Below are 17,209 nucleotides of genomic sequence, written 5' to 3'. Positions count from 1 at the left end.
TAAGACTACTGCAATGCGCTCTACAAGTGGGTTGCTTTGAAGGTGACCCGGAAACTACAACTAATCCAGATTGCAGCAGCTAGACTGGTGACTGGGAGCGGCCGCCGAGACCATATAACACCGGTCCTGAAAGACCTACATTGGCTCCCAGTACCTTTCTGGCCACAATTCAAAGTGTTGGTGCTGACCTTTAAAGCCCTAAACGGCCTTGGTCCTGTATACCTGAAGGAGCATCTCCCCCCCCCCCCATCGTTCAGCCCAGACACTGAGATCCAGCACCAAGGGCCTTCTGGCGGTTCCCTCCCCACGAGAAGTGAGGTTACAGGGAACCAGGCAGAGGGCCTTCTCGGTAGTGGTGCCCACCCTGTGGAACGCCCTCCCATCAGATGTCAAGGAAATAAACAACTATCTGGCTTTAGAAGACATCTGAAGGCAACCCAGTTTAGGGAAGTTTTTAATGTTTGATGTTTTATTGTGTTTTTAATATTCTGTTGGGAGCCGCCCAGACTGGCTGGGGAAAGCCAGTCAAAGTGGGCAGGGTATGATGATGATGATGATGTTCACCTAAGCACTTTTTGGAGATGTGGGTGGTGCTGTGGGTTAAATGACAGAGTCTAGGACTTGCTGATCAGAAGGTTGGCAGTTCAAATCCCCGCGATGGGGTGAGCTCCCATTGCTCGGTCCCTGCTCCTGCCAACCTAGCAATTTGAAAGCACATCAAAGTGCAAGTAGATAAATAGGTACCGCTCCGGCGGGAAGGTAAACAGTGTTTCCGTACGCTGCTCTGGTTCTCCAGAAGCGGCTTAGTCATGCTGGCCACATGACCCGGAAGCTGTACACCGGCTCCCTCGGCCAATAAAGCAAGATGAGCGCTGCAACCCCAGAGTCAGCCACAACTGGACCTAATGGTCAGGGGTCCCTTTACCGTTACCTTTAAGCACTTTTTAATTCACATGTGTAATTTAATATGTGTATGCAACAAACATGCATTTTGAAGAACATGCATCGTAGAACATAATATGAGTTTGTGGGACCATGCTAATGGCTCATCGAGTTCAGCTTCCTTTTCTCACAGTGGCAAACCAGACGCCTATAGGAAGTTTGGAAGCTGGACATAAGCACCACTGCACTCTTCCCACTTGCAGTTCCCATCAACTTTCATTCAGACACATAATAAAGTGAACATAACCATTATGTCTAGTAGCCATTGGCCAGAGAGCCAAGGTTGGCCAAGTGTTGAGTCTACACTTGTTAGGAAACCCAGTTTTGCTGCTGCATGTGTGATATGGTCCTGATCTGTTGCCACATGACATTGCAGCAAGAAGACAGAACACTTTCTCTTCTATGGAGTGCTCCCTTTCTCCTGCAACCTCTGCCAGTGAGATCAGTGTGATCTATTAAAAAGGTAAAGGGACCCCTGACCATTAGGTCCAGTCGTGGCCGACTCTGGGGTTGCAGCGCTCATCTTGCTTTATTGGCCGAGGGAGCCGGCGTACAGCTTCCGGGTCATGTGGCCAGCATGACTAAGCTGCTTCTGGAGAACCAGAGCAGTGCACGGAAACGCCGTTTACCTTCCCACTGGAGCGGTACCTATTTATCTACTTGCACTTTGATGTGCTTTCAAATTGCTAGGTTGGCTGGAGCAGGGACTGAGCAACAGGAGCTCACCCCATTGCAGGGATTCGAACTGCTGACCTTCTGATCAGCAAGTCCTAGGCTCTGTGGTTTAACCCACAGCGTCCCTTGTGTGATCTATTAGTTTCTCTATAAATGGGGGTGGGACATTTTCTTGGGTTCAGGGCAGGTTCCTCCTTATCTCCCTGCTCCCATCCTGCCTTGATAACTATTTGAAGCAGCAAGAAGCTTCTGTGAATTTTGTGGGAGAGCACAACCTCAGCTGGCCCTGTGGATCCCTCCATAGCTCTCTGAATTGAGCCAACAAAATGTTAGCAAGTGATTGTAAGAAACCATATTTTCCCCGATCCCCACATTTGTAAATGGAAGGAGAGAGTCATTCTTATCAGAACATGTGTTCCTGTTCAGATGGCTCTCTTCCTAGTCATACGGAGATCATCCAAAAGTTATCATATTCCAGGATTAATCTCACAGTGATGTCTGTGGATCTTCACGATATAGTGGCAGGCCTTTGGGGAAGTGCCATAGCGCAGTGATATGTGTGTAGAAGGTCTCAGGATCAAACCCTAGTATCTCTAAGTTTAGGTTGAGAGAGATTTTTGGCTCAAACCCTGGAGAGCCATTGCCAGTCGGCTGAATTTCCCAGAAACTAAAGACTGGTTCCAGAGTCCGTGACAGACAGAAACAAGAGGAAGATCTGCAAAGGTGCTGCAAAACTAGTCAGATATTGTATCTTGAGCTCTTTTTTCAAGAGAGATGGGAAGGAAGGCTCACACCATCAACTCTGGTGTGACAAGCCAACTCCTTCAGGTCTCCTTTCCCTCAGGGAACAGCTATTCCATCAGGCTGCCTCAATGGGAGAGATAGGAAGAAGGGCTCATTCCACCAGCTTTGCTGAAAGCCCGGCTCTGCCATGCACTTCCTATCCCTGAATTGTGCAAAAAACACCCGATCACTATAAGAACAACTGTTCAAGAATTGGTGCCTGAATTTTCGTTTCCCCCTACTTCCTTCCCTGTGCCTTTCCCCTTGTGTGACCTTTTATTTTAGATTGTAAAGGACAATCTTGTTTTAATTGACTGGATGTAAACCATCCTGGGAGACTTTTTGGCTGAAGAGCAGGATACAAATGCTCTACATAAATAATAGTATAAAAGATTATGCTATTTTCCCTTTCTAGCTTTTTCAAGGGAGAGCATGCTGTTGTTGTTGTTTGGCTTCCTGCTTTCCAGTCTGCTATTGTCACATTTTTTTAGAGCCAAATGATAATAAATAATAATAATAATAATAATAATAATAATAATAATAATAATAATAATAAATTTATACCCCGCCCATCTGGCTGGGTTTCCCCAGCCACTCTGGGCAGCTTCCAACAGAACATTAAAATACAATAACCTATTAAACATTAATAATAATAATTTATTAAACGAAAATTCAGGCACCAAATGAGTCTTCTGCAACACCTCTGGAGATGTTCTTCTTGCTTTTGCCGAGGAACTAGAGCGTTGCAACTCTCCCGAAACAGCGTAAGACGACAAGTTACCTCTTTTAAGCAGTTCTGCTCTTTTATTGTCCATGTAGAGCTTTCGTTGCACCTGATTCACCACCTTCTTATGAAAAACGAGAGCCTGGCGTGGCAAGTGGGGAAATGTTTTCAGGTGGGTCACGTATTGTTGTGGCGGGTACGCAGCTATCTGGGTTAACTGAGTGACATCAGCCCTTTCGACGCCAATTGCAAACACCGTCACACCTGCTCTCCTGAGAACGGTTGCAGCATGGCCCACCCCATCTTCTGAAGGCCTGTGAGTGATAAGAATGGCTATTTGTTCCACCCCCTGGCTCTTCCTGCTGCCGGAACTTTCCGTGAAAACTTTCTCCCTTGTGAAATGAATGGCCAAGCCAACGTTGGCTTTTCCTGCCTTGGGAGAAAGACTTTGTATGCGCTGCAGAACATTCGTCTTATCCATTTCCATCTGCAGTAAAAATATCACCTCGGGTTTAGCGCCGAACGTCACCAAGCCAACCTTGATGCATTTCTCCTTCACATCCAGAGAAGACACCAGCTTTTCCAAAAATATTTGAATCTTCTCAAATTTGTTTTGCGGAGGACCCGCATCCACTATGAAGACCACGTCGGCGACTGCATCGTCATCGCAAGCTGCAGTGGGAAGAAAATGCAAGATTAAACATTGGCTATTGCTTGGCTGCAGATGGTGACAGCAGTCACGAAATTAAAAGACGCCTGCTTCTCAGGAGAAAAGCAATGACAAACCTAGACAGCATCTTAAAAAGTAGAGACATCACCTTGCCAACAAAGGTCCGTATAGTTAAAGCTATGGTTTTCCCAGTAGTGATGTATGGAAATGAGAGCTGGACCATAAAGAAGGCTGATCGCCGAAGAATTGATGCTTTTGAATTATGGTGCTGGAGGAGACTCTTGAGAGTCCCATGGACTGCAAGAAGATCAGACCTCTCCATTCTTAAGGAAATCAGCCCTGAGTGCTCACTGGAAGGACAGATCGTGAAGCTGAGGCTCCAATACTTTGGCCACCTCATGAGAAGAGAAGACTCCCTGGAAAAGACCCTGATGTTGGGAAAGATGAAGGGCACAAGGAGAAGGGGACGACAGAGGACGAGAAGGTTGGACAGTGTTCTCAAAGCTACCAGCATGAGTTTGACCAAACTGTGGGAGGCAGTGGAAGACAGGAGTGCCTGGCATGCTCTGGTCCATGGGGTCACGAAGAGTCGGACATGACTAAACAACAACAACATTGCTTGGCTATTCTGAGCCAGTGAAACTGCCTTCACAATAGCGCAGCCATGCTCAACCGTCCCAAGGGATCTGTTCTCCGCTGCAGGCCAGGGATGAGGAATTTTGGGCCCTCCAGATGTCCCACCCATTGGTGTAGCTAGCTGCTCGGGTGCCTGGTGCAGGGAGGGGTGTCCTGCAGCTGGGGGCGGGGCGTGTTAGGATATAGTTCCCATGGCTAAAAAAGCCACCTCTATTGGTCTGTCTCCACCCCAACTGTATTACCTGGGTTATGAAGGCGCCCAAAAGATGTTAAAGCAAAGATTATGGGATAATGCACACAGTTACTTGCGATCTCGATCACACGCAGTCTGTAGTCCGCTGGCAGTAGGAGTACAATATGGGTATGTCTTTAAGTTAACATCTTACATTAAAAACCTGACAGTACCAAACTATCGAAGGCTTTTCACCAAAGTCAGACTAAACATCTTTCCTTCTGCAGTGTTGGATGGCAAGTTGAGAGGAGTTCCCTACCAGGACAGACTTTGCTCATGTGCTCAAGACATCGATTCCATAAAACATATTTTGTTGCATTGTGCAAAATATGAGCAAGCCAGGGCTGAACTGATACTACCCTTGCTGGTACCTTTTCCGGGAAAATCAGAGGCTCACTATGTCAGGTTCCTATTGGAAGACCAGACAAACACTAGAACATTAGCAGTGGCAAAGTTTTTATCGGTGGTTGCTAGAACAAATGATCCCTATATATTCTGAACAAAATGCTTGTTTAACCTGGAGGTAGGCTGTATGAATTGTGTATTGCTTTGTAATGATTTGTTGGGTCTCTGGACCATAATAAAGATTGATGATGATATACCGTATTTTTTGCTCCATAAGACTCACTTTTCCCCTCCTAAAAAGTAAGGGGAAATGTGTGTGCGACTTATGGAGTGAATGCAGGCTGCGCAGCTATCACAGAAGCCAGAACAGCAAGAGGGATCGCTGCTTTTGCTGTGCAGCGATCCCTCTTGTTGTTCTGGCTTCTGAGAATCAGAATATTTTTTTCTTGTTTTCCTCCTCCAAAAACTAGGTGCGTCTTATGGTCTGGTGCGTCTTATAGAGCGAAAAATACGGTAGTTCCATTCCACCTTAAAAAGGTACAGGCATGACGTTTGTGTATCACATGCCTGTTTACTCCCAGCACAGTCTGCTGGGAACTTCCGTTGTATGTAGCTTTTGTGTTACTGCTGTTTTTCCGGAGACGAAGGGATGCAGACATGTTTTCTTTTGTCCCTGAACTATAAATGCTGTATATACATCTGCCTTTGTCCGCCTCATCTGCTGTGTGTAGATTTACACACTCTGCTGACAGAGCGTGCATGAGTCTCTAAGCGTATCTGAGGCTCGTGTCACTAACTGACTGATGCTGTTCCACGGGAGACCGGTGATCGTCCGGAACCAGCTGTGGGCCTGCCTGATGCCCCCGTCTCCCCGGCAGTATCCCAATAGGGTGTTCCGCCCATGGGGGCAAAGCGAGCCTCTCTGCCACCTCCCCCAAAGCTGTAGGGTGGCTGAGGGAGGGGCAGTAGGCAGACCCAAGTCCCACGGTGCCGTTTCAGGCAGCGAGGAACCTGCAGGCACCTAAGCCACCACATCACTCCTAAAAAGTGTTGTGAGCCCATTTTTTTTTTTAAAAAAACCAACTCATTTTGTCACACACACATACTGATGACACCTGGGGAAGACCGCACCCCCTGCACGCCCCTTCCTCCACCACTAGTCCCACCATCCCTGACCTTCACCCAAGCTTCCTGTGGCTGATGAGAACTTGAGTCCAGCAACATCTAAGAAGCCAAAGCTTCTCCATCCTGGATCTAGACCCAAGAAGATTTCTACAACAGGGTGGGACTGTTTTCATGAACAAGCATAAGATGCTGAATTGCAGAGGTGCTGAGCTGATTTGAATGAGTAATGTTGTTTGATTTTCTACACTGTGGTTTTCCTGTCGTAAGGCATGGTTTCCATATACAATAGATGGGTTTTTCTTGATTTCCTTTAATATATTTATAACTGAGCAGCCCTGAACTGGGAGAGTTCGATAATTCAGAGCTTTGTCAAACTGGCGGCATCTTGCTTGTGCCTCGCTACCCCTATTAACTGGCAACCATTGTTAAAATTTATTGCAACGATGAAATTGCAGGAATGGAAAAGTCGAACTCGTATTTAAGGGATGGACAAATCTGCGAATCCAGGGTGTCAGAAATGGCGATTACCTCACTATTCAAAACAATAACGCATTGACTATAGCTCAGTTGGCTAGAGTGTGGTGCTGATAACACCAAGGTTGAAGGTTCGATCTAGATGATCCTCAGGGCTAGATGATCCTCAGGGTCCCCTCCAACTCCCTGATTCTCTCATTCTACGACTAAAAGTGACTAAATATATTTGGTTCTTTTGTGCACCAGACTTATGGCTCATCCTATACCCAATTGCCTGTTGAACCCCATAGGCGTTACTCCTGAGTGAACATGTGTAGGGTAACATTGTAAAAAGCTCTTTTAAAGCAAGTTGGATAATCCACCTGTCAATCAAAACGTGTCATTATAATGTCACATGGTTGACAGGTAAGTTGCCTGCCCCACCCTCATGTCAAAATCATTTGCACTGGATTTCCGAGCATCTGAGAACCAGCTTACTATTGGGCGCTTGAGAACAGCAGTGCAAGGGGTGCTATCAGTATCCTTATGCTCAGTTCTTTAGCCAATGTGGAGACGCAAAAGAAATCTGCTTGCTGTGAGCTGCTTGCTTTGACAGGGAATAGCTAAACTGAGCAATATCTCCTCTCCCCCCCCCTTCAGCAGCTGACAGGTACAGTGGTACCTCAGGTTACAGACACTTCAGGTTACAGACGCTTCAGGTTACAGACTCCGCTAACCCAGAAATAGTACCTCAGGTTAAGAACTTTGCTTCAGGATGAGAACAGAAATCGCGTTCCAGAAGTGCGGCGGCAGCAGGAGGTCCCATTAGCTAAAGTGGTGCTTCAGGTTAAGAACAGTTTCAGGTTAAGAACGGACCTCCGGAACGAATTAAGTACTTAACCCAAGGTACCACTGTACACACAACCAACACATAGGGTTGCCATAGGAAGACCCCAAAATTATTGAGCTTTTTTAAAAAAAAGAAAAGAAAAGAAACCCACCAAAATTGTTAAGCTTCTTTTGGGAACAACCCCAAAGTGTTACGCATTTTTAAAAGCTTTTGGAGCTGTTTCTGCTACGTTTTCCATCGCGTTGCCATACATCCAGGTTTTCCCTGACATTTTGCTGGTTCGGTAAAATCCCCTCCGACACCATTTTTACACCCGAAAATGAGAACACGTCAAGAATTTACCAACACAGAGTTGAGCCCTACACTCCCACCTGTCAGCTGACATAATGAGTGACATCAGCTAGTGGGCAGGTGGGAGTGGTTTGGGGGAAATAGTGTCAAGTGTGTTTTGAGTAAGACACCAGACCATATTTGGGACAGACCAGTTGTATACTTCTGTTTCTAGCACTGCCACCCTCTTCCTTATAAATCTATTTTCAACAGCATCTCACTTCTTACCTTCTATAACTGTCCCGTTATTTACTTTGTCCTCAGCTCTCTTGCTTGTTAGATCTGGGTGGTTGTTGTCACCTACGTGAATGGCATCTACGATTCTTGAAATGTTCTGAGAAAATAAAACGAGTTCTTCTGTTCTAGGGAAAAAGAAGCTAAATGGTTTTGTGGCCATCCGAATTAGTTCATCGTAGGAAGCATCCTCCATGCCCAATGCAAGGACCTTCACTCCTGCTTTGTGCAACAATTGGGCACTTTCTTCTACATCATCACCAGATGGTTGAGACGTCATCACAACCAAAATCTTGGACCGGTCCCTTTCAGGAATTGGCTTCCTGTAATAGGTCTCATGAATCTTCCGGAGAGCAGTACCAGTTTTCAAGGGCCCACCTCTGAACACAACTTTGTTTTTGATATGGTTCAACATTGGAATCTTCCCTTTATAGGTATCCAGTTGGAATTCATTGTATACTCGATCATTATACTGGGCAAGTGCAACACGATACTCATTAGGACCTAGCGGTAAACCATCGATGACTTTGCTAATAAACATTTTGACATGGTGTGAAGATGTATTGCTGCTAGCAACCAAAAAAACAATATCAGCAGGCTGGGGAGCTAAAAAGAAAGAAAGGAAAGGAGCAAGATTAATCTTCAAGTGTTCATTTCTCACAGAGAGTAAGAAAATAGTACAATAACTAAGGTGGAGTCAAGCAGTCTAAGGGGCTCACATGAAGACTTTACCATGACCGTTTGAAGTGGTATCACAGTGTTTTAAATGTATGCGGTGAATGGCCTCAGTCTAGGTATGTTTTATTGATTGGGTGTCCCAAAGTTCTCCTGTACCTCCCATAACTCTATCCAGGACTTTTTGTTCCATCAGTCAATTAACATGTGCTAGGGGCACATCTGAATGTATGAAAACTGTGCCTGGTGTTTTGCTCAATTGTAAAGATAAAGGTAAAGGGACCCCTGACCATTAGGTCCAGTCATGGCTGACTCTGGGGTTGGGGCGCTCATCTCGCTTTACTGGCTGAGGGAGCCGGCGTACAGCTTCTGGGTCATGTGGCCAGCATGACTAACCAGAGCAGCGCATGGAAACCAGAGCAGCGCACGGAAACGCTGTTTACCTTCCCGCCGGAGTGGTTCCTATTTATCTACTTGCACTTTGACATGCTTTCGAACTGCTAGGTTGGCAGGAGCTAGGACAGAGCAACGGGAGCTCACCCCGTTGCAGGGATTCGAACCGCCGACCTTCTGATCAGCAAGTCCTAGGCTCTGCAGTTTAACCCACAGCGCCACCCGTGTCCCATCAATTGCTCAATTGTACAAATATACTATTTGCGGTATTCTGGTTTTTCAGAGGAGCAAACATGACCATTTTAAAACAATAAAACAGTGCTGTACCTAGTTTATGAGCCATCGACGTCTGAGCCTCAGTGACGATGAAAATAAACACCAAAAACATCTTCATATTTTGTGCAAGTTGTCAAGTGTTTGCTATGGAGGGAAAAACAGACAATCTCATGCACTGGTTCATCATGGGTTTAATTCAAAATAGTAACATGAAGACCTTGGCTGGAGATATGAAAACAATCCCCTTTGAATCTGCTGTCCGGAGTGACTTTTTCATCTTCCTTTATGACATTTACATATGTCCCTATGTAAGTCAATGCAGGACAGAACCACACATTATGAATGCCTCTGGCTAATATTAAAAGCATAGCCGCACATCTCATCCTCTCTGCCAATAACATCTAGAAACCAAAACACCTTCATTTTACAAGTTTCTGCCAGATCCCACAGAAGAGCTCCCAAGACCACTTCTTCTTTGATCGGTGATTAATTTAGATAAAAAGCTACTGTTTGGTTCTACTCTTCACAGTCAATAAGGCACTTGGCATCTGTCTATCTCTAGAGACAATGGAGTGTGCCCCTGGGGGTGAATTCAAACAGCTGCATTAGGAGCATCAAAGTGGCCTCCCCGGGGCGCAAGCCTGGGTTGGGTGTATGGAGGTCCTGGGCTGCCCAGATGACAAGTACAAAACACATGACCTCATAATATAAGGCTTGGAAACCAAGCCTTATGAGCAATGGTTGAAGGAGCTGGCTATGTTGAGGCTGGAAAAGAGGAGACTGAGAGGAGATCATCTTCAAGTATCTCACATGGAAGATGGAGCAAGGTGGTTTTCTCCTGCTCCATAGGGTGGGACCCCAAGCGATAGCTTCAAGTTACAAGAAAGGATATTCTGGATAGACATCAGGAAGAACTTTCTGGCGGTAAGAGCAGTTTGACCATGGAACTGTCTCCCTCAGGAGGTGGTGGACTTTCCTTCCTTGGAGGTTTTTAAGTGGAGATTGGATGGCCATCTGTCATGGATGCTTTAGTTGAGATTCCAGTATTGCTGGGGGTTGAGCTAAATGACCTTGAGGAAGCTGTGGCTGGATGGCTACGTGGGAGCCAGTTGAAGTTAAATCCTTTGAACACAGAGGTCCGCTGGCTGGGTCAGGACGATATGGGATTGGGAGGTGCAACTCCAATATCTTGCGGGGGCTCAATTAGTGCCAGCACTCTCCGTTAAGAGTTTGGGTGTAATCTTTGACACCTCCTTTTCTATGGAGGTGCAGATTGTGGCTATAACAAAGGAGGCATTTTTTCATCTCCGCCAAGCTAAGCAGTTGGCTCCTTACCACTCTCGCCCTGACCTAGCCCCTGTGATCCACTCAACGATCACCTCCAGACTTGATTACTGTAACTCACTCTACATGGGGCTGCCCTTGAGACTGACCCAGAAACTCCGGCAGGTGCAGAATGCCGCAGCGAGACTCCTTACGGGGTCTCCGCTGTGAGATCACATTCATCCGGTGCTATACCAGCTGTAGTGGCTCCTGGTGGAGTACAGGGTCAGGTTTAAGGTGCTGGTTTTAACCTTTAAAGCCCTATATGGCCCAGGACCCTCATACCTACGAGACCGCCTCTCCTGGTATGTCCCGTGGAGGACCTTACGGTCTTCAAATAAAAACATCTTGGAGATCCCAGGCCACAGGGAGGTTAGGCTGGCCTCAACCAGAGCCAGGGCTTTTTTGGCCATGGCCTTGATCTGGTGGAAGGATCTGTCACAAGAGACTAGGGCCCTGTGGGACTTGTAATCTTTCCGCAGGGCCTGCAAGACAGAGCTGTTCCACCAGGCCTTTGGCCCCCTCTCTCCTTCTGTAATCTTCATAGAACTCTAGCCCAATGGTTGCCATTAATTTGATTCTGAACTGATTTTAGAATGTATTTCAATTAATTGACTGAGATTTTATGTAAACTGTGCTATTTTTACTGCTGTTAGCCGCTCTGAGCCCAGCTTTGGCTGGGGAGGGCGGGATATAAATAAATTATTATTATTATTATTATTATTATTATTATTATTATTATCTTCCAACTCTACAATTCTATGATTCTATGGTACACGACCACTTCATGGACAGCTGCTAATGAGAATTAGAGTCACTAGCTCTAAAGTGGAAGCAACAGGAGATGCCGACGATAAGAGAATGGCAGATAAAGTTGGTTGAGTATGCTGAGATGGCTAAATTGACACACAGAATTCGCAATCAGGAGGAGACAAAGTACCAAAAAGAATGGAGTAAATTTATGGTTTATATAAGTGAGAATTGTACAAATATGAAAACGTTGGCAGGATTGAAATAATTCTCATGTCATGGCATAATTTATAATTAAAGAATCTGTAAACTATAGAATGGAATAGGAAAACTGGTGGAAGGGAAGGACGGAAGCTAATGGATCTATGAAACACAAAGTAGGATACATGTAACAAGATGTGATGTTTTGGTGGTGGGGGTTGGTTGGTGATTGTAAATTTCAATAAAAATCATATTAAAAAAAAAGAGAATTAGAGTCACTATTCCACTGTGGATTCTTCAATGTATAACAAACATGGTTTATGCAGAATGTCAGCTGCGTCCCATTGCTGACAGAGGGGGAGAGCTTGGAGAGACAGGAGGAGGTAATTAGGCAGGAATGCGGAACGAGGGAGGAGCAGCCAAGTTGCAGTAGAAGCCTGAGTTCCGAGAACAAGGAGAAGGAGGGGGGAGTTCCAGGGAGAAGACACAGACTGACAGTTGAAGCTTGGACTCAGAAGGAGGGCCACTGGAAATAGCCCATCCCATGACGCGCAGGCGAGCAAGAATTAATGAGAGGCATGAACAGGAAAGGAAGTGTAAGTGGGGCTTTAGAAGTGGGAAGGGGAAGGGGCAGAACTCAGACTCGGCAACAGCTAATTTGGAAGCAGACGCTGAGTGACTGAGCTCCAGTGTGATTAATAATAATAATTTATTATTTATACCCCGCCCATCTGGCTGGGTTTCCCCAACCACTCTGGGTGGCTTCCAACAGAATATTAAAATACAATAATCTATTAAACATTAAAGGCTTCCCTAAACAGGGCTGCCTTCAGGTGTCTTCTAAAAGTCTAGTAGTTGATTTTGACATTTGGTGGGAGGGCATTCCACAGGGCGGGTGCCACCACCAAGAAGGTCCTCTGCCTGGTTCCCTGTAACTTGGCTTCTCGCAGGGATGGAACCACCAGAAGGCCCTCGGTGCTGGACCTCAGTGTCTGGGCAGAACGATGGGGGTGGAGACACTCCTTCAGGTATACCTGACCGAGGCCATTTTGTGTGTTTTGAGCAATAAACCTGAGTTAATTGCTGCTGGAGTTGTCTCGCTTCTGTGGGAGAGACCCAGCCATTACACAGAATGATGAAGTGAGCAGAAGGCCTTAGAAACCTAGGTAGAAATACAGTAGTATGAAGAGTATGATACTGTCTGTATTACTCTTAGTTTTTCTGGAGCAATGGAATGCTCAGAACATTTGTCATGTGAGCAACGAAAGATGTGGTAATGTCTGAAAAACCTATATTTGTTTTTCAGTGCTGTTAATGAGATTTGCCATCTTACAGGGCCTCGTTTTTCAGTTCAATTTTCTATTTTTTGGTGAATTTCTTACTTCTGCTTTAAAGCAGATGGCTTGGCATAACTTTAATTCGCTTTGCTTATGATATTAAGCACCATGAGCCAAGCTATGTTCTTGGACATCCTGGAATGCGTTTTGGAGAATGAGGTTATATTAGTGACTTGAGGTGAAGTATAAGCAAGAGAGACAGTGATAAATGTTCCTTGGCTTTGCCTTCCTTTGAACATTTCCAAAATGTATTCTCTCAATCCTTATTTTTCATTATACAGTAGAAGTCCAGAATTAGCAGGGCAGGCAAGTGGTGTGTTATATATTGAAAGAAAATTACCTCAAAATGCAACATAGATGGTATTTAACACCTGAAAGAATAGCAAAAATGAATAAAAATTGTAGCGATGTCTGCTGGCGATGCAACACTGGAAAAGGTCCTATGATACATATATGGTGGAATTGTTTAAACATCAAATAATTTTGGGAAACAACATATAACAAAATGAAAAAAATGTTCAGAGATTCATTTAGGAAAACACCAGGTTTTCTATTGGGAATAGTACCAGGAAGTCTAAAGGAAGAAGACAATATATTATATTTATACGCCGCAAGGCTATTGATTGCGAAAAATTGTAAAAGTGGTATTATACCGACAAAAATAGAGTGGTTTGCCAAATTATTGTATTACTACAATATATCCAAAATAATGGGAGAAATTGGAAGTATCTCAAAAGAGAAGATAGACAGGGACTGGAAGGTGTTTAAAGGATACTTGCAAAACCATATTGAAAAATCAGAACTCCTATTAGAATAAAAAAGTTCCGTTTAAATACTGGAATAGTAAATAAGATGGATAACAATGTGTAACAGAAAAAGAAGCATGAAATTAGGTTAAAGGTGTGTGAAAGAAAGTAATAGAAGTGGAAAGAAAACTCATGCTGTGCAAGTCCATTATATTTTATTAAGTTTCAACATTTTTGAAATATACAATCAAAACCCAATTTCTTCTTTTCTCTAATTTTTGTTGACTTCCCACCCTGTTTTCCATGGAGTTTTTGTTTCTCCCTTTCTGCTGCCCCCTATCTTCTATCTTCAAAATCATAACCATGATAATATAATCCAATTACTTCCTTTGCTCATCGCTCAAATCCTCCTCATGAGTTCATCCTACTATAATATTTCTTTATTTTTATGATGTTCAATTTTATGCATTTCAAAAAAAATTAAATCATTTTAACATTTCAAAACTCGACTTTCTTCCTCCTCTTTCTGCAGTTCTTTACATTTATTTGTATATTTTCCGCATATTCCAAATTAGCTTAATTTACTGATTTATTCATCTACTTTAAATATATACTCTTATAAGCTGCAGGCTATTACAACAATCCTGCCAATGTTCTTATCTGTTTACAGGTTTTTGTGTGTGTAAATAGTCAATAAACCATTTCCATTCTTTTATAAAAAGTTTGTTAGCTTGGTTTCTTATTTTTTTCCGGTAAGTTTCGCCATTTTTGCATATTCCATAGGTTTTTGTATCCATTCTTCTTTCGCTGGGACTTCTTCTTCTTTCCCTTTTTGGCAAGTAACATTCTTGCCACTGTAGTTGCATACATGAATAAATTTCTATATAGTTTGGGTAGTTCTATCCCCATAATTCCCAATTCTGGCTTCTCTTCAGTTCGTAGAAATCTTTCACCCATTTACTATAATATTTCTTTAAGTAGTCTTCAAAAGGCAACCATTCTTCCATAAAGCACTCAGCATTAGGTTCTCTTAATTTTGCTGTTAATGTTGCCCATTCTGCATTGTTCATTATCTTACTCATCCATTATTTGGTGGGGACGACTTCTTCCTTCCATTTCAGCGCATAAAGAATCCTAGCCACTTGTGCTGGGCCCAGGGGTTAACCCAAGCCACGCGGTCCAGGTCCGGCCCGAATCCAAGGATTCCACGAGGAGTCAGTCCAACAGGGCCAAGGCAGGTAACCAGGCAAGGTCAGGCACAAGGTCTCAGGCAGGTTCCAGCAAACAGCAATGTTGCTCCCGCAACCTGGGGTGGGGTCCGGCAGCCTTTTATCTCTGACGGGGTATCAGCCGGTCCTGATCCCCCGGTGACTCACCTCCCTGTTTCGCCCAAAGGCAAGCACTCCTCCTGCGAGTACTCAGGTCTCTCCTTCTATCAGACCTGAGTCTCTGCAGCTCAGGAGACGTCAGTGGGTTACTAGACCCAGGGGCCGCCTCAGCCTCTCCTGACCCAACTGGTAGTGGAGCAGCTGTACATGATTGCCCAGCAGAGGGCAACAAGGTAACCCCCACATCTGGAGCCAGGGCAGGCTCAGGCCCCTGACTTGGCCCAGCTGGTGCTTGTTTTAGGGGAACCTGTGCAGACTGGGACTCTTCAGAATCAGGCCCCAGTCTCGGTTCAGATACCGCCTGAGGAAGAGGATCCGGTGCGGACTGAGACTCCTCCGGCTCTGAGTCCGAGCCCAAGTCCCAGGCTTTAACATTTTCTTTGGGATTTCTACCCCTATAACCCCTAACAACACTCTCCTCACTTCAGAGGCATACTGTCTCTTGGCAGTATATGTAAAACAGAGCCATCATAACCCTCCAAATGCCCCTATTTTCCAGGGACAGTCCCGGATTTACAGAAGCTGTCCTAGTTTCTTATTTGATCCAGGAATGTCCCACTTTTCCTTAGGATGCCCCTATTTTCATCGGAGAAATGTTGGAGGGTATGGAATAGGAGGTCCCTATTTTTCAGCTGGGAGTCATTGTCATTATAAGAGAACAAGGGAGGCATTCGTGGTGAGTTCTGGTACCTCTTTTTTTTTTTCAAAAATAGGACCAGATGTCCCTATTTTCATCGGCGAAATCAGATCTTCCATACCAAAAATGGTTGGGGAGTGAGATAGCAAGGACACACGGTCTCCTCCTCACAAAATAAAAATGTCTGAAATGGGTTCTTGGAAAGGCATGCTGTTCTCTTAAATCCTTGAAGAAGGTGACATTGGTTGAGCTATGCACTAATTGTTCTTTCAGAAGAATCCTCTCTGGCCTGCGAAAACAGTTTTTGAATGCAGCAAATATGCTAAAAGAAAACATCATCATTTGCTGGTCAACAACGCCATAAAGCAATCCTTTGTTTGAACTGGACAACCACACAAATTATTTGTTTATCAAGATTTTCTGTTTTAATTTATTCTTCTCATTGCACAGTTGTCCTTTCAACACGTTCCTGAAAACTTTCTGTATTGTCTCACACAATCTTCAAGTCCTGAGGCGGTGAAATACTGGCCCAGACCACTTGTCACTATACTGAATCATCCAATTTTGAATAGTTACTTCTTTAGCCGCTTCTGACTGAGCACATAGAAGTTCATTCATTTTGCAATGCAAGGCCTGATCAAAAGGCTGTTTTTGTTCCCAAAATCCATCCATCAGTGATCATCAAGTGTTATCAGAAATCAAATGGTGAAATGCTTTCTGCTCGTTGTGGCAAAGTTTTCCCCAGGTTACCCCAGACATCTGCTGAACAACTGCACTATCAAAGGTTTTCATTCATCCCAACAGATGGCTTTCAATTACTTGCATATGGATCTATATTGCAGGAATGGTTTTGTTAGATGCTGCAGGAACATCTTCCAGGTTTCTTTTCCTTCCTGTTTATAGGCACAATGAGTTCAGTCTCAACTTCATTCGATGTAGGACTTCTCTTCAAATTGTTACGCTTTGCACTGCAAGAAATATTTGCTTTCCATCCTGTGTCTATTGAAAGAGCACAAACGTGCCTGATGAAAACTGAAGAAAAAGACTAGGAACAAGAACCTTTGGGATAATAACTGCATTTTCCCCTCCCCTCTCCAACTACTTTAAGCTTTCGTTAGCAAATAATAATAATAATAATAATAATAATAATAATAATAATAATAATAATAATTTATACCCCGCCCTCCCCAGCCAAGACCGGGCTCAGGGCGGCTAACACCAGGTATAAAAACAATTGATTAAAATACAACTTAAAAACAAGATTAAAATACAACATTCCCAATGTGATCCCAATGGGACCAGCTGTCATTGGGTATTTTGCATCCAGCAGCATGGAGGCCTTAAGTTCTTAAATCTAGCTGAGTGATGTATTGGCAAGTCTAACCTGACACATTTCAGCATTCGTCTTCCCCCGCCCCTTTGCAGGTAAACCTAATTCAGACATATATTCAGTGTAGATTCAGCTTTCAACATCTAACTCCTTG

At 44.3% G+C, this 17,209-nt stretch overlaps 1 protein-coding gene and 1 long non-coding RNA gene across 2 annotated transcripts in view; one reads left to right on the top strand and one right to left on the bottom strand.

Moving 5' to 3' along the window:
- The window catches only part of LOC310828605 (collagen alpha-6(VI) chain-like), a 69,794-nt gene extending 59,790 nt beyond the window's left edge, over positions 1–10,004 (bottom strand). Inside the window, exons 1-3 of the mRNA XM_083706219.1 lie at positions 9,395–10,004; positions 7,994–8,605; positions 2,882–3,796 (exon numbers count right to left, since the gene is read on the bottom strand). Of these exons, the coding sequence (XP_083562345.1) occupies positions 2,882–3,796; positions 7,994–8,605; positions 9,395–9,461 (1,594 nt within the window). The 5' untranslated portion in view covers positions 9,462–10,004. The remainder of the gene's footprint in view (positions 1–2,881; positions 3,797–7,993; positions 8,606–9,394) is intronic.
- Positions 10,005–10,100: 96 nt separating this feature from the next.
- LOC310828506 overlaps positions 10,101–17,209 on the top strand; it is a 37,359-nt gene continuing 30,250 nt past the window's right edge. Inside the window, exon 1 of the long non-coding RNA XR_014556981.1 lies at positions 10,101–10,267. This is a non-coding gene — a long non-coding RNA (uncharacterized lncRNA). The remainder of the gene's footprint in view (positions 10,268–17,209) is intronic.

This window comes from Podarcis gaigeae, assembly GCF_964106915.1.
Source record: "Podarcis gaigeae genome assembly, chromosome: 12".
NCBI lineage: Eukaryota > Metazoa > Chordata > Lepidosauria > Squamata > Lacertidae > Podarcis > Podarcis gaigeae.
The sequence above is the reverse complement of the archived record's forward strand: the minus strand, read 5'-3'. Positions and strand labels throughout refer to the sequence as shown.